General features: G+C 46.4%; 1 protein-coding gene and 1 long non-coding RNA gene across 2 annotated transcripts; one reads left to right on the forward strand and one right to left on the reverse strand.

Annotated features, from left to right (window-relative positions):
- Nucleotides 1-3,938: 3,938 nt before the first annotated feature.
- LOC147575656 (uncharacterized) lies at nt 3,939-9,814 on the reverse strand. Its single transcript, XR_015242604.1, has 3 exons — nt 9,701-9,814; nt 5,150-5,372; nt 3,939-4,089 (listed from the first exon to the last, which is right to left on the reverse strand). It is a non-coding gene; the product is annotated as an uncharacterized LOC147575656 (long non-coding RNA).
- Nucleotides 8,649-12,837, forward strand: PMAIP1 (phorbol-12-myristate-13-acetate-induced protein 1). Its single transcript, XM_086683132.1, has 2 exons — nt 8,649-8,911; nt 11,238-12,837. Exons 1-2 carry the CDS (start codon nt 8,854-8,856, stop codon nt 11,342-11,344), a joined length of 165 nt encoding a protein of 54 aa, XP_086539258.1. The 5' UTR covers nt 8,649-8,853; the 3' UTR covers nt 11,345-12,837.
- Nucleotides 12,838-26,504: the final 13,667 nt, after the last annotated feature.

The following is a 26,504-nucleotide window of genomic DNA, read 5'->3' on the forward strand; positions in this document are numbered from 1 at the left end:
AGACACAGAATCTGAAACAGGCTCCAGGCTCTGAGCTGTCGGCACGGAGCCCTTCACGGGGCTCGAACTCACGGACCGCGAGATCATGACCTGAGCCGAAGTCGGCCGCCCAACCGACTGAGCCACCCAGATGCCCCTTTCTTATCAACCAATAACTAGGTGTAATGAACTAAGCGTAGAGTAAGAAGTTTTGGGTTATCATGGCCACTGGCTTACTTCTTAGCACTGCAAATTCAGGCAAATGATAGTAATCTTCAGTTTTGGTTTTCTTCTCTGTGTGTGGAAAAGTGAAAACATAGTCCACAAAATTGTTTTAGAGTGGAAGGTCCTTCCCAACATCCCATTAATGGCCAGGGATTTTACTCAACAAATATTTGCTGAGGTCTGCTCATGTGCCTGGTACCATAGGTCTAGGTGCTGGGATCAGGAGAGAACACGCCATATAAGGTGTGAGCTCATGTCAAGTTTGAGTTCAGAAGGGGAACCAGACAATAAACAAGTCGGACAACTAAAGAAAATAGATCTCACGGTAGAGAGTCATATGGAGGGGGTAGGGGTGGGCAATTTTAGACAGGATTGTCCACGGCGGGGGGGGCTTGCCAAGAGAGTAGCATTTGTTCTGAGACCTGAATGGCCGGAATTATCTATCTAGTTATGGAAAAATCAGGAGAAAGCATTCTAGGCAGAGTCCAGGGCAAGGGTAAAGGCTCAGAAGCAGGAAGGGATTCGGTGAGTTAGAAGAAGGCTCATCGAGGTGGGTATCAGTGAGATGCATTGGCGGCCCCCTACATGTTATTCCCAAGGCTCACAAGTCCACTAGGTCAGTGACACAGAGTCCCCCCTGGGGTGCTGTCGGCAGATGGAATTAGGCATGGCTGAGGGTAAGCAAGAATTCCGCCTCCATTTCCACGTCAGTGTGCCAGAGTTGACGTTGTACCTTCTGCTAAAGGCAGCAACTATCCCTACAGCCGGCTAAGAATTCTGCTCAAAGGTGTAACACTCAAAGCTTCTGGACACTCCGAACATCTTCTAATTTCTAGTTCCCCTCTCGTTTATCAATCGTGTCATGTTTTGCTCCTTCTGCCTCTTGTCGATCATGAGTACCAAGAATTTCAGCCCTGCCTCTTCCCATTCCACTGGGCAAATGCTATGGGTCGGATTGTGAATGTGTTATCACTGTTTTTATCCTTTTTTCCTAAGACTGTTTATCCTGGAGGTCCAGGCTTCTTTTGTCTCCTGAGGGTAATTAACAAGTCTTTTTTTTTTTTTTTTTTTGCCCCTTTCCCTACTTGTTTTTTTTGTTTATAAAGTTTATTTATCGAGAGAGAGAGAGAGAGAGAGAGAGACAGAAAGAGAGAGAAAGAGCAGGGAGGGGCAGAGAAAGAAGGAGAGAATTCTAAGCAGACTCTGCAGGTCAGCACAGAGTCCAGCTCGGGGCTCGAACCCACCACCTGTGAGATCATGATCGGAGCCAAAACCAAGAGTCGGCCGTTTAACTAACTGAGACAACCAGGCGCCCCCCTACATAATTTTTTTTTTTTAATTTTTTTTTTCAACGTTTTTTTATTTATTTTTGGGACAGAGAGAGACAGAGCATGAACGGGGGAGGGGCAGAGAAAGAGGGAGACACAGAATCGGAAACAGGCTCCAGGCTCCGAGCCATCAGCCCAGAGCCTGACGCGGGGCTCGAACTCACGGACCGTGAGATCGTGACCTGGCTGAAGTCGGACGCTTAACCGACTGCACCACCCAGGCGCCCCCCTACATAATTTTTTTTAATTGTGAAATATAACGCTTATCCAATAAAAGCAATGTACAAATTATTTTCACTTAACTATCTTGTAAAAATATTTCCATGTGTCACAATTTCATAACAAATGAGATTCCATTTTTAATTCTTTGCTAATTCATATATATTTTATTTCTTTAACTAGACTCTACACTATTTGAGGTCAGGTATCATCTTTTTAAATTAATTAACTTATTTTTGAGAGAGAGAGAGAGAGAGGCAGAGCACATGAGCAGGGGAGGGGCAGAGAGAGAGAGAGGAGAAAGAGAGAATCCCAAGCAGGCTCTGTACTGACTGCCAATGTGGAACCTGGTGTGGGGCTTGAACTCACGAACCGAGAGACCATGAGTCAGAAGCTTAACTGACTGAGCCACCCAGGCGCCCTGGGTATCATTTCCTAAGTGGTTTTTCATCCTCTCCATTAGTGTAGAAGCTTGTGAAAATGAGGATTTTCAGGCCAGGGCCCCATGGATTGTGAAGCACGCTAATAATGTGAGATCAGGTCTGCATTTTAAATTGATCCTGAGGTTGTAGTTACACAGATTACACTTAAACAATCATTGTTTTCTACTCACACAAGACTGAATCGCCTTGCTAGCAGTTATTCAATAACCACCTAAAAATCATTTTATCATCAGACGCTCTGGATTCTAATAAACACAGCATTTCCTAATCGTGTCTTGATTAAATCCTCTAAGTCAGTTGAACTTACCAGTTGTTGAAAATCAACAGCTCAGCTAAAATGCTCCGCGATACCAACTGATTTCCACTGTTCAATTGATACTTGTTGAGCCATAACACTGCCTCTTTCTCTTCTGGAATCTTCACAGATGAATAAAGCACAAACATGCTTGATGATCGTTATTTGTGATTATCCAGCAAGAAAACAGAAAAAAATATATTAATTGGGGGGGGGAGAGCACGCATCACCATGTCCGCAAACGGGGGAGCAGCAGAGGGAGAGAGAATCCCAAGCAGGCTCCACGCTCAGCACGGGGAAAGAGGGCTCGATCCCACGACCGTGGGGTCATGACCTGAGCTGAAATCAAGAGTCAGACGCTCAATGGACTGCGCCACCCCGGTCCCCCAAACATAACATTTGTAAACCAGAGAGAAGAAAATGAAGCATAGAAACTTTGGGGGATTAAACAAATTTAAAATGCGGTCCAAATTTTACAATGTGCTTATACGTTGCACTAACGAAAATTAAATTTGCTTTCAAGCTCCACCCAAGAATTTATCAAAAACTCATTTGGCCTTGTGAGTGAGAAGCCTGGGGGTGGGACGAAGGGAAGGCATCATACCACAGTCTCCAACTAAGATGTGCATGCCTTCTGTGGCTGACAGGTGTCCTAAACCTGTTCCCTTAGAAGCCATCTCATTTCTTATCTTAACCACACTACTCTGGAGCTTTATTTCTGGCCGCTTGAACCCACTGTCAAGTTTACTAAGGGCCTTTTGGTTTACAAATTGTGCAAATTGCAAATAGGATGAAAGAAAATGTATATACAGAAATTTTTAAAAGGCCCTTGAGGGGCGCCTGGGTGGCACAGTCGGTTAAGCGTCCGACTTCAGCCAGGTCACGATCTCGCGGTCCGTGAGTTCGAGCCCCGCGTCGGGCTCTGGGCTGATGGCTCAGAGCCTGGAGCCTGTTTCCGATTCTGTGTCTCCCTCTCTCTCTGCCCCTCGCCCGTTCATGCTCTGTCTCTCTCTGTCCCAAAAAATAAATAAAACGTTGAAAAAATAAATAAATAAAAGGCCCTTGATAAGGGAGATGTGATGGCTTGAGCTGCGTCCCTCAAAAAGATATGCTGAAGTATACGGCCCCCCCATCTCATCATCCCCTACCTCCATCTATGAACGTAAACTTATTGGAAAACACGGTCTTTGCCGATGGAGTCTCATTAAAATGAGATCCTAGGGGCGCCTGGGTGGCGCAGTCGGTTAAGCGTCCGACTTCAGCCAGGTCACGATCTCGCGGTCCGTGAGTTCGAGCCCCGCGTCAGGCTCTGGGCTGATGGCTCAGAGCCTGGAGCCTGTTTCCGACTCTGTGTCTCCCTCTCTCTCTGCCCCTCCCCCGTTCATGCTCTGTCTCTCTCTGTCCCAAAAAAAATAAAATAAACATTGAAAAAAAAAAAAAAATTTAAAATGAGATCCTATTGGAGCAGGGAGGACCCTCAAACAATGACTGATGTCTTCGGAAGAAATTTGGAAAGAAGGCCATGTGAAGACTGAGGCGGAGATTGGAGCGATGTATCTACAAGTAAAGGAAGGTCATTACTGCAGGCGACCACGGGAAGCTGAAAAGACAAGGGAGATTTCCTCCCATTGAGACCCCAGAGAGAGCACAGCCCTGCCCATACCAAACCTTGATGTCAGCCTCCAGAATTGTGTGGGGATGAACTATTGTTTTCAGATTTTATTTTATTTGTTTAAAGTAATCTCTACGCTCTGTTCCCAAGGTGGTGCTTGGACTCGCGACTGTGAGATCAAGAGCTGCCCGCTCCACTGACAGAGCCCTCCGGGTGCCCACGCTCCCATTGGTTTAAACCCCTGTTTGTGGTACTTTGTCGTGGCAGCCTTAGGACCCTAATATAGGAGAAAATTATAATCGTGCTGAAAAATATCAAGTCTTGCTCCAATAGAATGTGGTCCTATCCTAATCAGGAAATGTGGGAATTTTATTTTTGTATTTTTTTTATTGGCGGGAGGTTGGCGGGTGGAGAAGGGCAGAGGGAGGGAGAGAATCCTAAGCCGGCTCCACGCTCAGCACAGAGCCCAGCATGGGGCTCGATCCCACGACGCTGGGATCACGGTCTGGGCCGAAATCAAGAGTCAGACACTCAACGGACTGAGCCACCCGGGCGCCCCATGGAAATGTGGGGATTTTGATGAGACAGGGGTTAATACTGTGACTGTCCTTGTGGACACTACCATCTTGGAGGAGGATGACCACAGCACATATCTTCATGAGTCACAGCGTCACCCCTCTTAGCTCAGCTCATCTAGTAATAGTGCAGCCAGAGTGAACTGTCTAGAGTCTGATCCTATCACCCACATGCCTAAAACCTTCAGTGGTTCCCCCGTGCCCCCCCCCCCAAATAATACACAGACTCCTGAGGTGGCTTCCGTCTCCACTCGCCTCTCACCCCTTCCTCCTCACACTGCCCTGCAGTCTTTGCCCAGAACATACTTCTTTTCTTTGGCCTCATTGCTTAGCCGATCCCATTTATGCCTCAGTCCCTTTCTACGCAGATGTCCTTTCCTGCCCCATGGCCCTCCGGGGCCGTCCCATAGTCCCCCATAATTTCCGTGGGACAGCCTTGACGCACATCTCGTTGTACCCGCCTGTGTTCTTACCTGTATCACCCTCTAGCCTTTGCTACTCAAAGCGAGGTCCCGGGGACAGGCACTAGGGCATCACCAGAGTTTGTGGAGCTCAGGTAGATTTTCACCATCAGATGTGCATTTTCACCAGAGACTTGGGTGGTTCTCATGCACATTGGCTTTGTGAGGTGTTGGTCTCTTCAGCATAACCTCCACGGGGGTAGGGAGCACTGTCTCCCAGAGCCCAGCACAGTGGCTGTTTAAAGAGAGATGTAACTGATGAATGCATCGGGCCCATTTCCTGTTAACAAGCGTGCCTCGCAGGAAGAAAACAATGACCAAACTAGAAAAAAGCAAGTCTCCTTTTATCGGAATACAGAGACTCAGGTCCTTAGCCTGTCTGTATTTGTCACAGCTCTCTTGAAATTCCCCCTTACATCTGTCATATTCTTTGTTTTCCTGTCAAATCCTATTTTCTGCACGAAACACGCGAATGACTGTTCTATTACTAATCATGTTTTCTGTTCTGTTTTGTGTTTTTTCTTTTTTTCTTTTTTTTTAGTAATTAAAAAAAACGCTCTCATGACAACACAGGCATAGCCAGGTTTACACTGTTATTTTTTTTTTTTAATTTTTTTTTCAACGTTTATTTATTTTTGGGACAGAGAGAGACAGAGCATGAACGGGGGAGGGGCAGAGAGAGAGGGAGACACAGAATCGGAAACAGGCTCTAGGCTCCGAGCCATCAGCCCAGAGCCTGACGCAGGGCTCGAACTCACGGACCGCGAGATCGTGACCTGGCTGAAGTCGGACGCTCAACCGACTGCGCCACCCAGGCACCCCTACACTGTTATTTTTGAACTTGGTCCATGAAAACTGATACCTGGTAATAGCTTTAAAAATGGTCCTCACCGTTCTTTTTTCTTCCTCCCTCTCCCCTCCCTACCCCAGCCCCTCCCCTCTCCGCCTTTTCTCCCATTCAACAGATAACTGGGTATTCTAATGCTTCCTGATAAGTCTTTGTGATGTCAGTCCCGGGGGTCAAAATACGCTGATATGTTTCTATTTCTCACAAGCTCTCAGTAAATGATACGTCACTTTTCCAGAGAAGTATACAGGTAAGAGAGCCTTTCCACACTCAGCTTCTAATTCCCTTAATAGAATGTTAAATCTGACAGTTTATGAACCATCTCAAATTTAGAAATCTTTTTTTAATGATTATTTATTTTTGAGAGAGAGAGAGAGAGAGAGAGCGCGAGCGAGCAGGGAAGGGGCAGAGACAGAGGTAGACAGAGGATCTGAAGTGGGCTCTATGTTGACAGCAGAGAGCCAGATGAGGGACTTGAACCCACTAACCCTGAGATCATGATCTGAGCCAAAGTCAGACGCTTGACCAACTGATCCACACACGCGCCCTCAAATCCAGAATCTTGAAAATCCTCCATAAATTGCTGACTTGACCCACCTCTGAAGCCTATCTCCTCTTAGCTTCTCTCCTCCCTTCCCCTCCCAGCAAGCTGAATTTGCAATTCGCTAAAAGGCACCACTTGCCTAAGGTTTGTACCTAGTAGGGGTCACGTGGCCAACAACCTTTTGTAATGATAATGTTCCAGGATGAGATTGGCACCCTCTCTGTAGGTAAACAACCGTAGGACTGGCTTTTCTTTCGTTGAATGTATTCCCTGCATTTCAGGGTGCACGATGTGGCCAGAAGTTTCCTAATTCATCCAGTCAGAAAGTTAATGGTGTTCCTTAAGTATTCAGACAGTCAAAATGAGCCCTGCAAGAGTCCCCGTGGCTTTGGGCTGTGACAAAAGATTTGGAGGCCGCATCTCTGCGGCGCTTCCCAGGTCGGGGGATAACTCCTCAGTGCGGCCCCCTCTTAACCCTCTGAGTGTTTACCACACTCAAAACTACGTTGTTTAAACTCAGGAGGAGTCTGGTTCCACGATGATAGCCTTGTCTATACTTCTGTAGGACCAAGCCATGAATAACTAAATACTTGCAGCTTTGCGTTGATCGGGTGATCTCAGGTAAATAAACAAGCTCAAACGCCTACTGGGGCCACATAATGTAAATGGCAAACGCAACAGGCGGGTGTGTGGCGGATGGGAGCTCCCGCCCCCGGTCCAAGCGGAGAGGCTCCCACACTTCCAGCCAGCTCTGCTCTGCTCGGAAAGGGAGCCCGGGTTGTCAGAGCTTCGCCTTTTACAAAGGACGCCGGAGATCGGGGATTTTAATGTAATCTCTCAATTTTTAAATTTTGGTAACCACTTCAAATCTTCAGAAGACATTTTGCAAGTCAATACCCTGAACCAAAAGCAAACACTCCTGGGAGCCAGACAGCCCTAAGTGGCCAATTTGTAACCTCGCCACTGAACAGTGCAGATAATTAAGACCATTCACTTTCAAAACAATAACAACAACAACAACAACAACAACCCAAACAACAACAACAACAACCACAAACCACCCAAAACCCCCCTCCCGTTCTGGGAAGGCCACTGTGGGTACGAACTCCTGCTCCGTAGGGCCCGGCCCAGGTTCAGATCCTGGCACGACTCTCGGCCAATGTTCTCACACCTGTAAAGCGGCTTTTATGGTTAAGAATGACAGTTTCGTAGGGTTGTTCCGGGGACAGAATGAGAAATGGTCTACCGAAGCCCTTATCGTGAATTGGCCCCCAGTACCCTCTCTCCACCCCAAATTACCACTTCTCTTGATAAGAATGGAGTTACTCCTGGCCCGGGCAAGCATCGTGCAAATAACTTCCTATTCCCCAGATACCTCGTTCCCCCGTCCACAAGGGCACTTGACGGTCTACTCTCCTTGTGTTTCTACGCAGCATCCAGATGGGAGAAACATGGACCTATCCGGGGGCAATGTGCTCCACACAGACCTGATCCGGGCCGAGAGCTCGTCCCTTTGTCGCCCTACATCGCATCCACACACACCAGCACCCCCACTCAAACCAAAACAGCGTTGGCTTGCTGGCTCCGGGGTTTCAAGCTGGTACTTTCTCGCACGCCTCTGGCATCCTCTCCCCTGCTATGAAAGTCGTCTCCCTTCCCCTGCCCCGCAACTAACCCCCCCCCCAGTTCCAGCTTTCCTCCCCCGCCCCCAACCCCCCGCACTCCTTCCAGGGTTGGCCCGGAGTCTCTAACTGCGGGTTTACGGGAAGCGCCGAGCGCCCGGCCTCCCCACCCCCAGCCTTCCCGCCACGAGAACTTTCCCCTCTCGCGACTCCCGGACTCCCGCCACGACCGCGACCTCGGGCGGGCGCAGCCTCTCGGCCCCGACCCCCCCGGCCCCCGGCCCCCGTCCGCGACCGGAGCGATCCGGGGGCGGGGCAGGGTCTCCGCGCCGGGAGCGCTGAGCCCCCCGCCGCGGACCGGCGCCGCCGCGGACCGCGAGCGAGTCCGGGCAGGTCCTCCCCACGCGGCTGCCCTCGGGGGGGGGTGGGGGGGCGGGGACAGGGGCGGGCGCAGAGTCAAGTTTCGCTACGTCACCGTCCCCGGGAAGTCCCCATAAGAGGAGAGCGCGGGAGCCGGCCGGCGCTCAGACCTGAGAGGTGCGCGCGCGCGCCTGTCGTCGCTGGTAGAGTTGGGTCCCGCCGCCCCGGTCCGGCCCGTCCCCCCCGCGCGTGCAGCTCGCGTGCCGCCGCCCCGAGGTGTTCGGGGTAGGGGACCGAGAACCCCGGGCTCCTGCGGCACGGTGGCCGGCGGCCGCTGGCGGAGATGCCTGGGAAGAGGACGCGTAAGAGCGCGCAGCCGAGCCCCGCGCGGGCCCCGGCAGGTAGGGAGCAGCTGGGTCCCGCTGAGAACCCGGCCGGGGCCGGGGCCGGGGCGGGGGCCGGGGCCGGGGCCGGGGTCTCGGTCGCGGCGGGCTCAGTCCGTCGGCACGCGGCCTCCGGGTCGGGCAGGTCTGCGCCCCTGCATGTGCTTTGGGGGCGCCTCCAGGAAGCCCTGCGGGGTTTCCCCCGGGACCGTGGAGACGGCGCGGGAGGAAACCCGATTCGGGATGCAGATGGCGGTTTGGGCGGAGGAAGAAAGCCTCTTCTTCGCTTGCTTCGCTTGCTTCGCTTGCTTTGCATCCCCAGTTGCTCAGCCCTGGGGCCGCGGGGAGGAAACGTGCAAGTGCGGGCGACCATCACGAGGAGAAAGTCATTGTCACGGCAGGTGGGGGCGGGAGAGAGGCTCGGGGAGCCTCCAGCGCTTCCTGAGACTAGCCCTCTTCCTCCTGAGGCGAGGACCATGGAGGTCCCCACTCTGAGTGTGGCCACTCTCGGGCCCCCCAACGCAAAAAAGCAGTACTTGGCTTGGTACCTTCACGCTTCCCACAAAGGACTGATGGAGCGCTACAGAGGCCCTGCGAGGACCACTGCGGCCAGGAGCCTAGAAAGTTTTGCTGCTTTGTTAAAAGTGCAACATGTTAACAATCGTTATTATTGCGGGGATGGGATAGGAGAAGAACAGGAGTTGGTCTGCAGTGGTTTTTAATCCATCCACTTTCCCCTCCTCCCCACATATAGCCCCATCAAATAACTTTTCGGAACCCCCTCCCCCCTCCCCGTCTAAATCTTACCAAACAAGGCAGTCATCTGCCAAGGGGCTGTAGCGAAGAAGGCAGAAAGGCTCTGGGCTCGAAATCCGTCCTACTGCTATTGCATCAGACGATAATGGCCCCCTTTTAAAGTTGGTTTCGCTTTATAGAGCCCCTGAGGCGTGCAAAGGAAGTGGTGATTGACGATACGGCCAAGGCTAACTCGGTACCTTGTTGCTGTCTCCCGGGTCTTGTTTGGGAGGGAGAAAGCTTGGCCTACCCTTTGGGAAGTCCAAGAATTCTGTTTTGGGAAGGCCTAACCTGAGAATAATCTGCCTGCCATTTAACTTCGTTCCCAGTAATAAGGGCCCTCTTAAACTTAATTAGATAGTAATACATTGTTTAATTGAGATATAAGTGACCTGTGACATTGTATTAGCTTTGATGTGGTATATGCATATATCAAATGATGATTTGACATATGTATACATTGTGAAATGATTCCCATAATAGGTTTAGTGAAGATCGCCACTCCACCTAGTTACAGTTTTTTTTGTTACTACATTTGAAGAAGTGTAATTAATAAAGATTTAGGAAACACCTAGCAGCTATTTTCTGCCCCCTTTTTTGGTGAAAGGGATCATTTTTTTTAAACTCTCCTAGTAATCCTTTTTCTTCAATTAATATTTGTTTAATTATAATATCTCACGTTTCAAACGTAGTACACATGTGAGTTAAACGTTGTATTTTCTGCTTCACTCATAAAGGCAACAGATTGGTACAAATTTGGTTTGTCAAAAGCACACTTTACACCAATTTATGTATTGGTGTTATTGTATGTTAGCCAATTTGACGATAAATTATATTAAAAAAAAATAAAAGATTATTGGCCCCCAAAGAAAAAAAAAGTATAGGAAGATTGTATGAAAAAAAATTGGTTTGTAGGAAGAATTTGATTTACAGTAGAATATAAATTTCTAAGTTATTTTAGAGAATGTGGGCTTAATTTGGATACAAGATTTTATGAGACTTACTAGATTTCAAAGAGTTTTTTTTTAAATGGGGATAAGAACACATTTGGATTTGCCTATTAATGAAGGCATAATATGAGCTGTGAATTACTGCCATTTATAAAATAAATCCTACTTGAAAACAACATAAAAAAGTTTAGAATTCCGACTTCTGTTCCCCCAACCAGCCTTAAATGAGAGAGAAAAGGATGACATCATCTGAGGCTGGCAAAGACTCACTAAACTGCGGTGTGTGACATAAATGTCCCTATTGAAAGAAAGATGACATTTACCTCATCCGGTATGCGTTAAAAAAAAAAAAGACTTCAAAGTAAAAGTCTTCATTCTTACTGTAACTGTTGTTTTTTTGTTTATGAGTCACACCGTGTTAACATATGTCGTGTGTGTTCTAAGTAACCTTTCTCACGTTCAGAAAATGGGTGTGCTTAGAGCTAAAGTTGACATAAACGCTTCACTGGATGCACACTCAGCTTGCCCCTCGGATGGGGCTCTTGCCGGTTACAGTTCGTCATGTCAGCATGATTTTGATGGTTTGCTTTCCTTTTCAGAGCCCGAAGTGGAATGTGCCATGCAGCTCCGGAGATTTGGAGACAAACTGAATTTCCGACAGAAGCTTATGAATCTGATATCCAAACTCTTCCGCTCGGGAACCTGACTGCTTTGGGAGCTTTCGAATGAGGAGATGGCTTTGAGACGGAAGGTTCCCCAGTGGATGCAAATTTCATCAGTTAGAAGAGACTGCCTTGTAATGGAGGTTGTGAGGGAGATCTCACTTGCTTTGGATGCCCTTGGAAACCAGGATGGGATACATCCAAGAGGATTTCTGTCGGGGATTTCCCAGAAGTCATTTTTCTGGGGCTCGGGAGAACGTTATAAGACCACTTTGTTCATTTGTAAAGCAAGAATGGAGGAACTGTGCAACATAAGGAATGAATTACTTATACCTTGAGTTTTTACTTCGAAAATTATTCTGGTATGTGTGCTGAAGGTTGCTGCCCAGGGGTGCTGGCAAACGGATAACGGTGGGCAGGGGCAAGAAAGAGTGAATGTTCAGTGTTGGTTTTCACTTTTGGAAGACAGAAAAGTGCTGTATAGTCTTCGGTTTATATATTACCTTGTTAAAAGTAAAGATTTCATTCTGGAAACACAATGTCATGGTGAATGTTGATCCCGTAGGTCACTACAAAATATAGGGTAATTTGAAACCTTTTTCCTTTTGACTCAAAATGTATTGCTTCTGTTCGGATGACCCTTCATTGAATTATGTTCCTCTGAATCTTCGCTGGAAAGTCTGTACTTGGGAAGAAATGTGATAGAGATGTTATATGGTGCCAGTAAGATTCTTACCGGTTAGAATGTTACAACATACAGAACGAATGTGGGAATTTGCATACTGAGAAATAATGGGGGAAAAAAACGATTTAGGCTTTCTACTGCTGTAATTAAAACTTAGTGAAACAAAAATTCTCAAGTAACTTGATAGGAAAATGAATGTATTTCTAAAGAAGTTTTGAAAATCTGTAAGTTGCCTTTTCTCATACTAGTCAGTGTACCTCTTGCAAGAAGTGGTCCTTTAAAAGAAATTAAGCATGTTTTACATAGGATATACTTTTTTAAAAAAAGAATGGATTGCTCATCCAGAATGGAAATCTCATCTATATGTGTAATTTGCATTATAATAATATGTAGGTTCTGTGAAAGGTATCATGAATTCCCCCCTTTTATTGTTAGAAGGCCAGACTACCGACAAAGCCCCCAAATACATAAAAAAGAAATAATAATGTCATGATTGAATTTCAGCAAGAATGATCTTATTTATTTTACCTATTTATAATTAAAATATGTTGTTCAGTTTCAAAGCGTATTCGTTAAAGTTACATTTTTAGATTATGAGACCAGGCTTTCATAAGTACTTGAACAGTAAGAATGTTTTCCTGATAGGCTGTAGTCACTTTAGATGAAAAATTACCTCAGTATCTGTTTTTCTGCAGTGTTACTTAAGGCTGTTAGTTTATTTCGTGGCAACGATGTTTTTTGATCTGTCTGGAGGCAGATCTTTTGCCCTATGGATATTTATGGTCTGTAAGTGTATTTATACAGGTAAAACTTTATACTGTAGCTGTAAACTATTAAAGATTATCACCAGTCTTGGCTGCGTGTTTACTTCGGTCACGTAAGCTGCCGAATGTTCCTTACGAAACCAAAATCGTTTCACCGATTTCCGTCTGCAGGCACATGGCTGATCACCGCCTCCTGGGTTCCAGCTCTGGGGCAGGAGTGGAAAACACGGGGACGTTTAGCATGACTTCTGCTGTCAAGGGACTTACGGTTTAACTGGCAGAGGAGATAGCGGAAAAAGAAGATATTCGTGCCAGGCGTGGGTCTCGAGTGCCCTCGCAGTACTGCCTGGAGAGTGATTTATTTAAAGGAGCCTTCAGAGATGTGGGACCTCATTAGAGACCCGGGGAGCCCTCCTTGGCCGCCCTGGGGCCTCTGCCTTGGCAGTTTCCTTTTAGATGGCCTCACGCTTCACCCCTCCTCCGCCCCCACCCCGAGCAGCAAGTATTGCTTCATCCGAAGCCAGTCGTGTGCAGAAGTAGGTGTCACTCGAGTGCCCTTCCAGTGTGAGTGAGAACTCCAAAGATCCTCCTAATTTGTAGCTTGGAACTGGATGGCGTCTTCCTGCTGAAAGTGTGGAATGTGTATGGCCTCCCTGAGCTGGGGAGGGAGAGAGGAGGGGCTTCAGGAGGAGGGTGACCATGGGAGAGGGAGAGGGTGACAGCCAGCCGGGGACCTGGGAGGGGGGGATGAAGGGCTGCCCCGGGGCATCTCAGGAGGAGGGCTTGGGGGCAGGGGGGCGATTGGCTCTGTAAAGGGTGGGGGATCTGCAGGATTTGGTTTGAGCCTCTCTGGAAGAGTGACTCCTGTCCCTTTGCCTCTTTGGAGAGCCGGATTCGAACCCTTGGTGTTAATTAGGTTTGCTACGAGCTGCCTTGCCGCTCTTTTATACAGGGAGTAGCAGGAAAGCCTTGAACAGTTCACAGTCTTCAGGTTTGAGAACTACGTATGTTCTGAGAACTCTTTTTTTTTTTTAATTTTTAAAATGTTATATTCATTTTCTGAGAGCGACAGCATGAGCGGGGGAGGGGCAGAGAGAGGGAGATACAGAATCTGAAGCAGGTTCCAGGCCCTGAGCTGGGACGCGGGGCGCAAACTCAACAAACCATGAAATCGTGACCTGAGCTGAAGTTGGATACTTAACTAACTGAGCCATCCAGGTGCCCTGAAAGGTATCAATCTTTACTTTTTTTTAATGGTTAAAGAAAAAGAAGCCTGAGTTTGAGCAGAGGCCCGGAGAATGCTGTTTCATACCTAGCCTAGTCTGGATTCCTTTTCAACTGAGCTTATGGTTTCTATGGGGCTTGAACCCCTGAATGGGGAGATCATGACCTGAACAGAAGTCAGTCGCTTAACTGACTTGAGCCACCCAGAAGCCCCCCTCCCCCCCTCAGGACTCTGAATGTAAAAAAATTCCCACGATGCCCACATCATTGTAATTGTAAATGCTGACTAACAAAAAGCTACCAGGAATTAAAAAAACAGTTTGACTTGCATTTATATATTTATTATTTTTTAATTTTTTTAAGTTTATATATTTTGAGAGACAGAGCAGAGGAGGGGCAGAGAGAGAGAGAGAGAGAATGCCAACCAGGCTCCATGCTGTCAGTGCAGAGCCTGATGCGGGGCTCAAACTCATGAACCATGAGATCATGACCTGAGCAGAAACCAAGAGACAGACGCCTAACCGACTGAGCCACCCAGGTGCCCCTGACTTGCATTTATATCTAAGAGAAAACCATAACTCGTATATTTGAAAAGTCACCTAGAAATGGCAAAGTGCTATTCGCAAAATGGTTACATAAAAGTATAATTTTGCTTCTGAATTGCTTCTAGTTAGTTTAAAATTGAGCAAGAAGGGGCACCTGAGTGGCTTAGTCGGTTAAGCGTCTGACTTCGGCTCAGGTCATGATCTCACGGTCCGTGAGTTCGAGCCCCGCGTCGGGCTCTGTGCTGACAGCTCAGAGCCTGGAGCCTGTTTCAGATTCTGTGTCTCCCTCTCTCTCTGACCCTCCCCCATTCATGCTCTGTCTCAATAAATAAACGTTAAAAAAAAATAAAATAAAATTGAGCAAGAAAAAATTCACTGCCTTTTGCACAAACATGTTCGAAATCCTTCACGTTAACAAAGTTACTGTCATTCCCTCCACAGCAAGTATAAGTGAAGCCTTCCCAGGCTTTGCGTCTTGGATTAAAGCAATAGTGAATCACATTAGCAGAGCGCAGCCCCTCACCCTTTAGACTGTGGCAAAAACTGATGGACCTTTGCGGGGAAAAAAAAAATCAGAAATGCAATAATACCAGAATTAAGAAGCTGTGACCATCACTGAGGGAGCTGAAGAAGACCGAATCCCACAGAAACTTCATTCTGAATCCTAAATATACTAAACCGCTGAAAAATTAGTGCCTCTGGGACACCTGGGTGGCTCAGCCAGGTAAGCATCTGACTATTGATTCCCGCTCAGGACATGATCTCACAGCTGGGGAGTTCGAGCCCCACATTGTGCTCTGTGATGCCACTGCAGAGACTGCTTGGGATTCTCTCTCACGCACTCTCTGTCCCTCCCCTGCCCGCATGCTTTCTCTCTCGCTCAAAACAAAAATAAAACAAACAAAAAACCCCAAACACAACAAAAACAAAACCACAAACACCAAAAACCAAAACCAAGCCAAAAAGCAAAAAACCCTTAAAAAATAAAAAGTGTGCTTCAAATGTCAAGAAAGCTAGCACCTATAGGGACGGAATTTCTTCTGAAGTTATGTCCTTGTATCATTTGAATGGGTCATCAGGTTAAAATGGGCTACGCTTCGAGGGATAACATGACATGCTTTGGTAAACTTTCTTATGTTGATAGGTTTTTTTAAAATTTATTTACGTATTTAAGTAATCTGTACACTCCGCGTAGGTCTCAAATGCACGGCCCCAGGATCAAGAGTTGCACGGTCCCCGGACTGAGCCCGCTAGGGACCCCCTCCTATGCTGATAGTTTTATTTGAGATGTTTTTATCAGCTCTCCTACCATCACTAATCGAGAAAACAGGTATCTAATTGTGTCATTTACATTTACACAAACAATTTAAGAGAAAACCAGCAAAAACATCTCAGTAATTCAAAGATTTTGCATCGTCAACACACTACAGCTATAGAGCTTTATCATAGTCTCTCCCAAAGCAAGTTTTCCTTTTTTTGGTGAATTTATTTATCTCTGTGTATGTGTCTCTCCTGTGCTTGGGCGAAATGCCTGTATTGTCTCTCTACAAATATTAAATACTGCCCAAATAACCCATCATTTCAGGGCCTGTGGGGGCTGGGCAGGGATGCAGGTAGGAAACGGGGAGGAAAGAAGAGGGATAGAAATCTCTTTGTGCTGTAATTTGCAATTACTAACTAAAGGATACAGAATTCCCGTCAAAACCTTTAAAAAGAAATTTTCAAATTTTTACCATGTTGAGTCTATACTTATTCCAGTATCTCGTGTGTACAACTGATTCCATATGTGCTCATGGCACTCATTAATGAATACTGTAATATTTTATTTTATTTTTTTAAGTAAGCTCTGTGCCAAACATGGGGCTTGAACTCATGACCCTGAGATGAAGAGGCACATGTCCTACCAACCGAGCCAGCCAGGGCCCCCCCCCCCCCCCCCGAATACTGTCATTTTTTGTGTAAATCGAGGGGATGAGAAACAGTTCTAAAGAAACAATGAAGAAGAGGAAACAAACACTCAAATCATGGCTTTGTCACTTTTCAGCCCTGAGAACTTGGCAATTCATTAGCTTCTCCTAGCCTGTGCTCTCGCAGGTGAAATATGGGAATAATACTTCCTATGGCAATTGCGTGAGGACTGATAACACATGCGGGTGGGGGCGGGGTGGGGGGAAACAAAGGTCGTCTGTCATCTATCACCTCTCTCTTTATCATCTATCTATCAATGTATCTATGAATGAGATAAGTTGTTTTCTTCAGTCTAAAGACTCTGTGTGCTGTGATTTGGGCTGTTTAATCCCTTGCAATAACTCTGCCCCTGCCCCAGCACACACACACACACACACACACACCTTTGGGCTGGAACAGCATAAATTGTGAAAAATCTTGCCAAACTCCTCAAACCTTTGTCAGAGGGAATGACCCAGCAGGAAGATAACTGGCACCTTGAAAAAAGTCACCACCAAGGGTGACAAGCCCTGCAGAGTGGAATCCTGACGCCCGACTTGGAGGGCAAAGCCATCAGTGAGCTTCGAGACCCTGAGCCAGGCAGCCTGTCTGAGCCAGAGTGATTCCCCTGAATCACCTCTCAGGTCACTTGTGGTTTGAGACAGAAACTGGGACGGCAAAGGGGTCTGGAGACATCTGCCACACGCCTGGTCCTAGCAGACCCGCTCCTGACCTCACTCACAGCACACGGTGAACTGAAGTGTTTGCAAAAAGAAGTAGGAGAGTGGGTGTACAAAGTCCCCTCCGAAGATCTCTTTTCCAAGTTCTCCTCCACATCGATTGAAGTCCTGGAGGAGGTTGGGCAGAAACATCTTGGACTCAGAGGTATTTTCTTGGATATGAAAATTCCCCATGTGTTCTGGCTTCCCTGGGGGGTGGTGTCACTGAGTCTGGGCTGCTTCTTATATGCAGCTGAAAATAGAAGGGGTCACCTGACAGGACACACCCTACCCTGTATCTCACGTCATAGGTCATGGTTCAAGAACAAAACCTGTGTCAGTACAATCCAGGCCCTCTCTCTGTTAAGGACTTTCAGAAATCAGTTTCACAAATTCAGACCTACCGACAGTCTTCTTCCAAATCAGTTGATTGAAAAAAACACCAGAAAAGGGGGAGAATTGAGGAGTTATAGGTGGGGACTTAGGATCCCCTTACTTTGGAAGGCTGGGTCCCCAGACTGCTCCCAGGTGTGATTAGAGACTGCACAGTGGGGAAAAAAAGTTTTTTAAAGAAAGAAGGAAAGAAAGAAAGAAAGAAAGAAAGAAAGAAAGAAAGAAAGAAGGAAAGAAAGAAAGAAAGAAAGAAAGAAAGAAAGAAAAGAAGGAAGGAAGGAAGGAAGGAAGGAAGGAAGGAAGGAAGGAAGAAAGAAAGAAAGAAAGAAAGAAAGAAAGAAAGAAAGAAAGAAAGAAAGTCTCACAGTGCATGGAGCCTGGGCTTGGATTTGGGCTGGGAATGGAATGTGCAAATAGCCCTTTGATATTTCTTGTGTCTTAATGAAAGACTTTTTTTTTTCTTTCTTTTCATCAGGCTCTCTCACTAATGACCTCTCACGGAGCTAGGAGATTTGCCCACTTCCAACTTCACATCTATTTTTAAAACCACAAACTTTCTTTCGCCACAATTATCCCTGGCTTTGGACTTTGAAATCAGCTACGGTGTTGCCACTTATTCTTTGCAGGACTCTGGATAAATGGCTTCGTCTCCCTTTTCTTATAAAACAGTGTAAGATACACCGGTTTCAAAGCTTCTGGGGGAATCAAACAAGGTGAGAATGTGCATGGTGTGTGGCTCACAGTCATGCTCAGTAAATGCCAGTTAACTTCACTTTCAAGACGGAGGGTTAGATATTAGCTTCCTTACAAAGCTATGGAAGATCTTGCCCAATTAAGATTATTAGACTCAAATGAAAGCTTTTGGAAAAAAGGCAGCGGTGAAGCTGGAAAGGAAGTGGCAGGTTTTCCCTTGATGAGGCCATCTGTTTTTAATTTATAACCTTCTAGTGATGGTAAAACCTGTATTTTCGCTCTGTACATAACAGGCTTCATGAATACTACTGAATTGCCCAAAGCTCCTGGCATGTATTCATATAAAAATGCAGGTCCTGATTTATATCATACTGCGTCAAAAAATAGGAAGAAGGGGGGCACCTGGGTGGCTCAGTGGGTTGAGCGTCCGACTTCGGCTCAGGTCATGATCTCACAGCTGGTGAGTTCAAGCCCCGCATCGGGCTCTGTGCTGACAGCTCACAGCCTGGAGCCTGTTTCAGATTCTGTGTCTCCCTCTCTCTGACTCTCCCCTGTTCGTGCTCTGTCTCTGCCTCTCTCTCTCTGTCTGCAAAAATAAACATTAAAAAATTAAAAAAAAAATAGGAAGAAGGTCCTGTGTAGTTACTTTGGACAGATTTGGGTAAGGGAATTCAGCAGGGAATCATAAAAGGCAGTCTCTCCCCTGGGATGAAACTGTGAAAATAAAATGTGCTAATTTGGGGAACAGAGGTTGAATCCTGGCTGCTTCTGTTTTTGGCTTTAGGAAACCACAGGGTTTCCAGAGGACTTCTCTTGAGTCTGTGTTCAGATCACCAATACTTCCCCAAGAGAAACACTTCTTAGTAATCACTCACAAGGTGATACAATTTTATTGTGGTCACCTACTTGGAACCTCTGATTAGCTTTCTTATTTTATAGGGGAGGGGGCCCGCCTCAGAGAATCAGCAGTCTCCCCGAAGTCGATTGATTGATTGGCAAGTGGCTGGAACACTCATGGGATTCGAACTTGAGCCTTTCTAACCTCCAAACTGTCTTCCCTGGCCACCACAGTCCAGCCGGCTTCCCACAGGGGCCCGGGGAAGGGCCCCGTCCCAGAGCAAAGCTAGTTTGTTTTCCGCTCCGGTGCCTCATTAGATGCAGCCAAGTTTTATGCCCCTGGGTTTTCTGAGGGTGCGGGGTTGATTATTAAACCAGCTGATATGTGCAAAATACTGATAAGGTCAGTGCCAGCTCCCCCCCACCCCGCCCCCCCAGCACAGCGCTGCAGCTGGGCGCTCCTAGGTGCTTTCCAACCCCCAGTGATGAAAACGTGACCTCAGAAAGGGTGTCACGTTATTCCAAGAAGCCAGAGGGAACCTGGAGGCAAGGAAGGTGTTGGGGCATCTCACCCCTCCGGAGGGATGTTGTAGGGAATGAGCATGGAACTAATTCTGAAAGGCACACTCCCTACCGGCTTGCTTTTTACCGGCGAATGCCAAAACAGCACCTTCCTGAGACAGACCTGCAGGAGCTGTTTGTGAAGGGAAAGAAGAGGGTTCAAAGAAGCCAGTCAAAACAGCAATTTGTGTGTTTTGTCGGATTGGGCTGCCCTATTTCAGCAAAGCCAAGCAGCGGCGAGGAAGGAAGAAGAAAATGCTGCCACCATTTTTTTTTTTTTAAAACCCAAACAATAGAGAACATCTAAGCGAACCAGTCTGCCTTCTTGATGATTCATTCGGACAAGTGTCGGAGGAGGAGGAGGGGCAGGGAGCGTTGGGTGGTTGTGGCGATTGTGAAATCCTTTTGTTTTTCGAAGTTTACTTTTTAGTAAGAGATTCCCAGATCCTCTGTCGGGAGGGCGCGCACGCGTTTATCAGAAAGCAGAGAGCGAAAACATCTTACTTTGCCCATCTTAAAAAAAAAAAAAAAGACCCAACGCCGTATGGCACCTGCAAATAAAATGATAAAAATACTCCTTTCCTCTTCTTGAAACTTTTATTGGTGTTGCATTAAAAAGAACAGGTTTCGGAGAGTTAGGACTAAACTTTTATTTAAGTTGCATAATATAAATATAGAAGAATATAAGGAAGTCAGGCTAACGCTTCACAGAGGACCCATGGGAGCCCTGGGAAAGTGCCAGCCAGGACGATAAATCTGGACTTTTCTTCCAGACTTGAAATTAACAGACAGGAGGAAGAAGGGCCTTCAGGCTGCCTACGTGTGCCACTTGCAACCCACACTTTTTCAAGCATCAGCTGGGAAATGAAGAAGTGTGTATTTCTACATGTCTTGGAACAAAGTCTGGTGTAATTTTCAACCCAAGTCATCTTATAGGTACATAGGAATTCTCTTCATAATGAATATTGCTAATAGGACATAGATATTAGCCCTTTCATTACGCATTTTACTGTCTCATCCTTAAAGACTAGGGAAAGTTTCCTAGCCCTGGTTTACCTGCACCAGTCCTGGTTTTAAAACTGAAAGTCTCAGGGTGCCTGGGTGGCTCAGTCGGTTGAGCGTCCAACTTCGGCTCAGGTAGTGATCTTATAGTCTGTGAGTTCGAGCCCCGCGTCGGGCTCTGTGCTGACAGCCTGGAGCCTGCTTCAGATTCTGTGCCTCCCTCTCTCTCTGCCCCAACCCACTCGCATCCTGTCTCTCTCTCAAAAATAAATAAACAGGGGCGCCTGGGTGGCGCAGTCGGTTAAGCGTCCGACTTCAGCCAGGTCACGATCTCGCGGTCCGGGAGTTCGAGCCCCGCGTCGGGCTCTGGGCTGATGGCTCAGAGCCTGGAGCCTGTTTCCGATTCTGTGTCTCCCTCTCTCTCTGCCCCTCCCCCGTTCATGCTGTGTCTCTCTCTGTCCCAAAAATAAATAAATGTTGAAAAAAAAAATTAAAAAAAAAATAATAAAAAAATAAATAAACATTATAAATAAATAAATAAAAACTGAAAGTCTCATGTTCTGCAAATGCCCTCCTGCCTGGGCAACCTGGGACAGTTGGTCACCCCGGTGTGGCTGTAATGCACTTTTATCTCTGAGGATCTTCATTGAAATAAACTAGATCTCCCTTCTCTTTTCCACTGTCAGCTCGTTTGTGAAAATTAGAGTAAGTATAGCTCCCCAGCCCTGTGGAAGCCCAGGATTTGTAAGGGGACTGAAAAAGATCATGGATGTGATGCTCTCAGCCCAGAGCCTGGCAGTTAGTAAGCCTCCAATAAATAGTTGCTGAAAAAAATACTCTGGGGGATTACAAAGAGTGTACAGAAGCCAGAGGTTATCACGGTTTTTATGGGAATTATTAAGTACGTACTGAGTGGAGATGTGAAGGAAGTCATGATTCATGGACTTTGCAGTTTAGCTGAGGAAACGGACGAGTGCAACCAGATGAAACATGCAAGTGGTCCAGAATTAACAGTTATAAACCACGAAGCGGTCCTTTGGAGAAAGGACAAAAGTCAGGTAGGGTCAGGCTTTTGCTTTCGGTTTGTTAAAGATTTATTTTTGTAAGTAATCTCTACCCGCAAAGTAGGGCTCGAACTCACAACCCCGAGATGGAGAGTCGTATAGGTATTTTTTTATTTCAGAGGTAAATGTTGCTTATCAGATAAGTCATTTCACTATCAAAATGGCCAGTGACTCAGAAGTCTTAACAGGCAGGTCTCCCAAGGTATCATTGGGACACTTTTTTAGAGGGTAGTTGACTTCCTCAAACATGTATTTTTATCAGCAAAACCTTTCATCTCCAGTTTTTCATAGGTACTGTTTTCTTAAAGGTTACTAGTGGCCTACTTGCCCCATCCCAAAGGCCTCTTTTAAAATTGCATCATACTCAACCTCAGAACATCACCTCCTCCTTCAAACTTATGTAAAGTGATTAGCATACCATATCACATGCCTGAGTCCGCTTAACTCTCCCTGGCAAGTTCCCCTTTCCTGTTGGTCTTTAAATGTCAGTTTCCCAAGGTTCTGCTTTCAATGTGTTCTCTAAGAGTAGTGACCTCACTTGCGCCTTTGAAGCTAATTGATCTCCAATTTTCATCTCCGTCTGGTTTCTCTCACCCTGGGACCAGGCCTGACTCTGTCACTCTGCTAGATTTTTCCACTTCTAGGATTTGTTTATGGTTTTTATTAATTTTGAATTCCTTTCCTTCCCATCTTTGCTGCTTAAAGTTCGGTTAACCTTCAAGGTCAATGTCAAAAGCCATTTCCTCTGAGAAATATTTTCAGATTGCCCAGATCAGAAAGGACATTCTGTCTTTCATGTTTCTATGGCACATTTTTCTTATTTTGATCCAACATTTATTTCACTCACATTTCTGTTAGTTGGTTTTATGTCAGTCTCTCTAACTTGATTATAAGCTTCTACACCTACAACACAGATCTAACTGTATTTTTTTAATCCCTGTGCATCACTTAGCAAAATGATATTCATTCACTCATTTGTTCACTTATCCATAAAATAATTTTTGACCAAATGTACCAAGAGCTACATTTGACACTGGAGATATAAGGATAAGATAACTAAGAACATACATCACAGCCTCAAATGTCTCAAAGTTCAGTGGAGACACCAAAACAAAATCAGGTGATTACAATGAATCCATTAAATATAGTGCTGGGGCTCCCGGGTGGCTCAGTCGGTTAAGGGTCTGACTTCGGCTCAGGTCATGATGTCATGGTTCATGGGTTTGAGCCCCGAGTCGGGCTCTGTGCTGACAGCTCAGAGCCTGGAGCCTGTTTCAGATTCTGTGTCTCCCTTTTTCTCTGCCCCTCCCCTGCTCATGCTCTGTCTGTCTGTCTCTCTCTCTCTCTCAAAAATAAAATAAACAGGGGCGCCTGGGTGGCTCAGTCGGTTGGGCGGCCGACTTCAGCTTAGGTCACTATCTCGCGGTCCGTGAGTTCGAGTCCCGCGTCGGGCTCTGGGCTGATGGCTCAGAGCCTGGAGCCTGCTTCCAATTCTGTGTCTCCCTCTCTCTCTGCCCCTCCCCCGTTCGTGCTCTGTCTCTCTCTGTCTCAAAAATAAATAAAAAAAAAAAACGTTAAAAAAAATAAACATTAAGAAAAGTCAAGTACAGTGCTACATAGTAAACACAAAGCATTGCTCTCAGGTTCACTAAGTGTGTGTGTGCATGTGTGTGTGTTTGGCAGAAGGTATTCAAGTCTTCATGGAATATATGTTGCATGAAATGAGTGCATTAGTTATATATTGGTATGTAATAAATAACTCCCCAACTTACTTTCTTTCTTTCTTTCTTTCTTTCTTTCTTTCTTTCTTTCTTTCTTTCTCTTTCTTTTTTCAATTAATTTTTGTTTTCAATGTTTTTGAGAGAGAGACACAGAGTGTGAGCGGGGGAGGGGCAGAGAGAGAGGGAGACAAAGAATCCGAAGCAGGCTCCAGGCTCTGAGCTGTCAGCATAGAGCCCGACACGGGTTCGAACCCATGAACTGCAAGATCATGACCTGAGCCGAAGTCAGATGCTTAACCGAGACACCCAGGCGCCCCTACCTCCCCAACTTTAGCAGCTTAAAACAATCACATTTATTATCTCATTGTGGGTCAGGAGTCTAGGCATGGAGTAGAGAGATTTTCTCTTCTGTTCTGCTTCCGGGTTTCTCACCTCAATTGCAATCAAGTTGTTAACTACGTGGTCTCATCTGAAGGCTCAAATGGGCATGGAACTACTTCTAAGCTCTCTCATGTGGTTGGAAGGACTCAATTCTTTAATGGTTGTTGGAGTGAGGTCTTCAGTCTTTAACTGGTGGTTAGCTAGAGCCCAGTTTCTTGCCACGTGGGCTTCCTCATCTTGCTTCATCAGAGAAGCATTCAAGAAGAAGGAAGGAGAGCGAGCAAACAGAATCATAATCTTTTATAGCCTAATCACGGAGATGACATCCCATCACTTTTGCTATGTTATGTTTGTTAGAAACAAGTCACTAGGTTCGATCCACACTCAAGGGGAGGGGATTACACAGGGCATAAATACTAAAATTGGGCATCATTGACATCTATTTTGAAAGGCTGTCCACCGCCCCAATGAGTGGGAATGAGAAGGTCACCAGTTCATTTCTTATTTTTTTTATGTTTATTTATTTTTTGACAGAGAGAGACAGAGGATGAGCGGGGGAGGGGCAGAGAGAGAGGGAGGCAGAACCCGAAGCGGGCTCCAGGCTCCGAGCTGTCAGCACAGAACCCAACGCGGGGCTCGAACTCACAGACCGTGAGATCATGACCTGAGCGGAAGTCGGACGCTCCACTGACTGAGCCACCCAGGCACCCTGGTCACCGGTTCATTTCTCTCAGAGGAACCAGCAAGAGCAAATGCAGGATGAGGAGACTAACCCAGCATGCAAGACACTTTGATGCTTCTGGGTCTTCAGGTTTCAAGAACGAGCGATAAGTGGGGTCTGGTTTGTCATATTCAGGGTCTTGGACTACATCTTGTAGAATGGTTGTGCTAATATAAGTAAGGAGTGACTAGAAGTTTGATTTTTAAATGTCTCAGCCTGCACCTATACAAAGGATGCATGTGAGGGAAGTAAGTATAAAATCTGGAAAACCACAGAGGAGATTGTTGTAGAAAGACGATGAAGGCCTTGATGTTGGCAGTGGTTTAGGGTGAGAGAATCAGAGAGAGATCTCAGCTACAAAGAAGAGGTAAAGCTGACTGACTTTTATTTGCCGTAGCCGGGAGACATTCAGGTAGAAACATCTAGCAGACGGTGTGGATATGCAAGTACGAAGCTCAGGGAAGAATCTGGCCCACGGTTTTGGAGTCCTATGGATATCGGTGGTAGTTACAACTAAAAAAAATCTTATAGAAAATGAGATAAAAAATGAACGTGGGGGACGCCTGGCTGGCTCAGTCGGAGGAGCACGTGACTCATGATCTTGGGGTTGTGAGTTCAAACCCCACGTTGGGTGTAGAGATTACTAAAAATAAATAAATTAACTTGGAAAAAAAAAAAAAAGAACCTAGGAACACAAGGGCTTTGGTATGTGCAGAGAAAGAGAAGCCAGTGAAATTATGAAGAAGGAATAATCACAATGCTCAGGAGAATATTTGGCCTCGTTCAGATGAGGAAGGGAGGTGACCAAGAGGGTGAAGCTGCAGCAAAGTCCATTAAGATAAAGATTGTTAGGGGCACCTGACCGGCTCAGTCTGTGGAGCGGGGCCTCTTAGTCTTTGGGTTTCGAATTTAAGCCTCACGTCGGGTGAAGAGATTACTTAAAAATAAAAAATGAAATCTTTAAAGCCGAAAAGATCAAGATGGAGTGCCGTTTGCACGTTCATGCACTCACTCAAGCCTTTGTCCAGAGATTACTTTATGCCAGACAGTGGGAGAGGTGTGGGCTGTGGACCAGACAGGCTCCCAGGGAAGTCACGATCCAGGTGGGGAGATGGACAGTAGAGACAGTGACAAGTGCTCCAAGAGAACGAACAGGGCGCCATGAGTGAAAGCATAGGGAACAAAATATACAAGCCGAATCTTCCTAAAAAGCAGAGCAGAGTATAGCCTCAGAGTTCCCATTGAAGAAATCACTTTTTTTAAAAAAGGTTTTTTTTTAATGCTTATTTATTTTTGAGAGTGCGCGCGCAAGAGAGACAGAGAGAGAGAGAGAGAGAGAGAGAGAGCATGAGTGGGGGAGGAGCAGAGAGAGACAGAGACACAGATCGGAATTAGGCTGCAGGCTCTGAGCTCTCAGCACAGAGCCCCGGCCTGGGACTCGAACTCACGAGCCGTGAGATACGACCTGAGCCGAAGTCAGATGCTTCACCAACTGAGCCACCCAGGGGCCCCTAGAAATCTCTCAACCATACTAGGCAGGAAGGCTGGTGCACAGAGCCCAGCAGCAGTCCTGAGTGGCTTTTGCACACCAGCTTGCTGTTTCTTTCCACGGGACAGGAGGGGATATATCAGTTTCCGAGGGCTGTCTTACGAAGCGCCACAAATTGGGTGGCTTAAAACAACAGAGATTCATTCTCTCACAGTTCTGGAGGCCAGAAATCTGAAATGAAGTTGTCAGCAAGGCCACCCTCCCGCTGAAATCTGTAGAGGAGAATCCTTCCTTGCCTTTTCTCACCTGGCAATCCTTGCTTTCCGTGGTTTCTAGAAGCATGCGTTACTCGATCTCTGTCTCTACGATGACATAGCCTCCTCCTTGTGTGCTGAGGTCTTCACCATGGCCTTTTCCTCTTCGTGTAAGAACCCCGTTCAGGGGCGCCTGGGTGGCTC

The sequence above is a fragment of the Puma concolor genome, chromosome D3, assembly GCF_028749965.1.
Source record: "Puma concolor isolate L17-30 chromosome D3, mPumCon1.1.hap2, whole genome shotgun sequence".
Taxonomy (NCBI): Eukaryota; Metazoa; Chordata; class Mammalia; order Carnivora; family Felidae; genus Puma; species Puma concolor.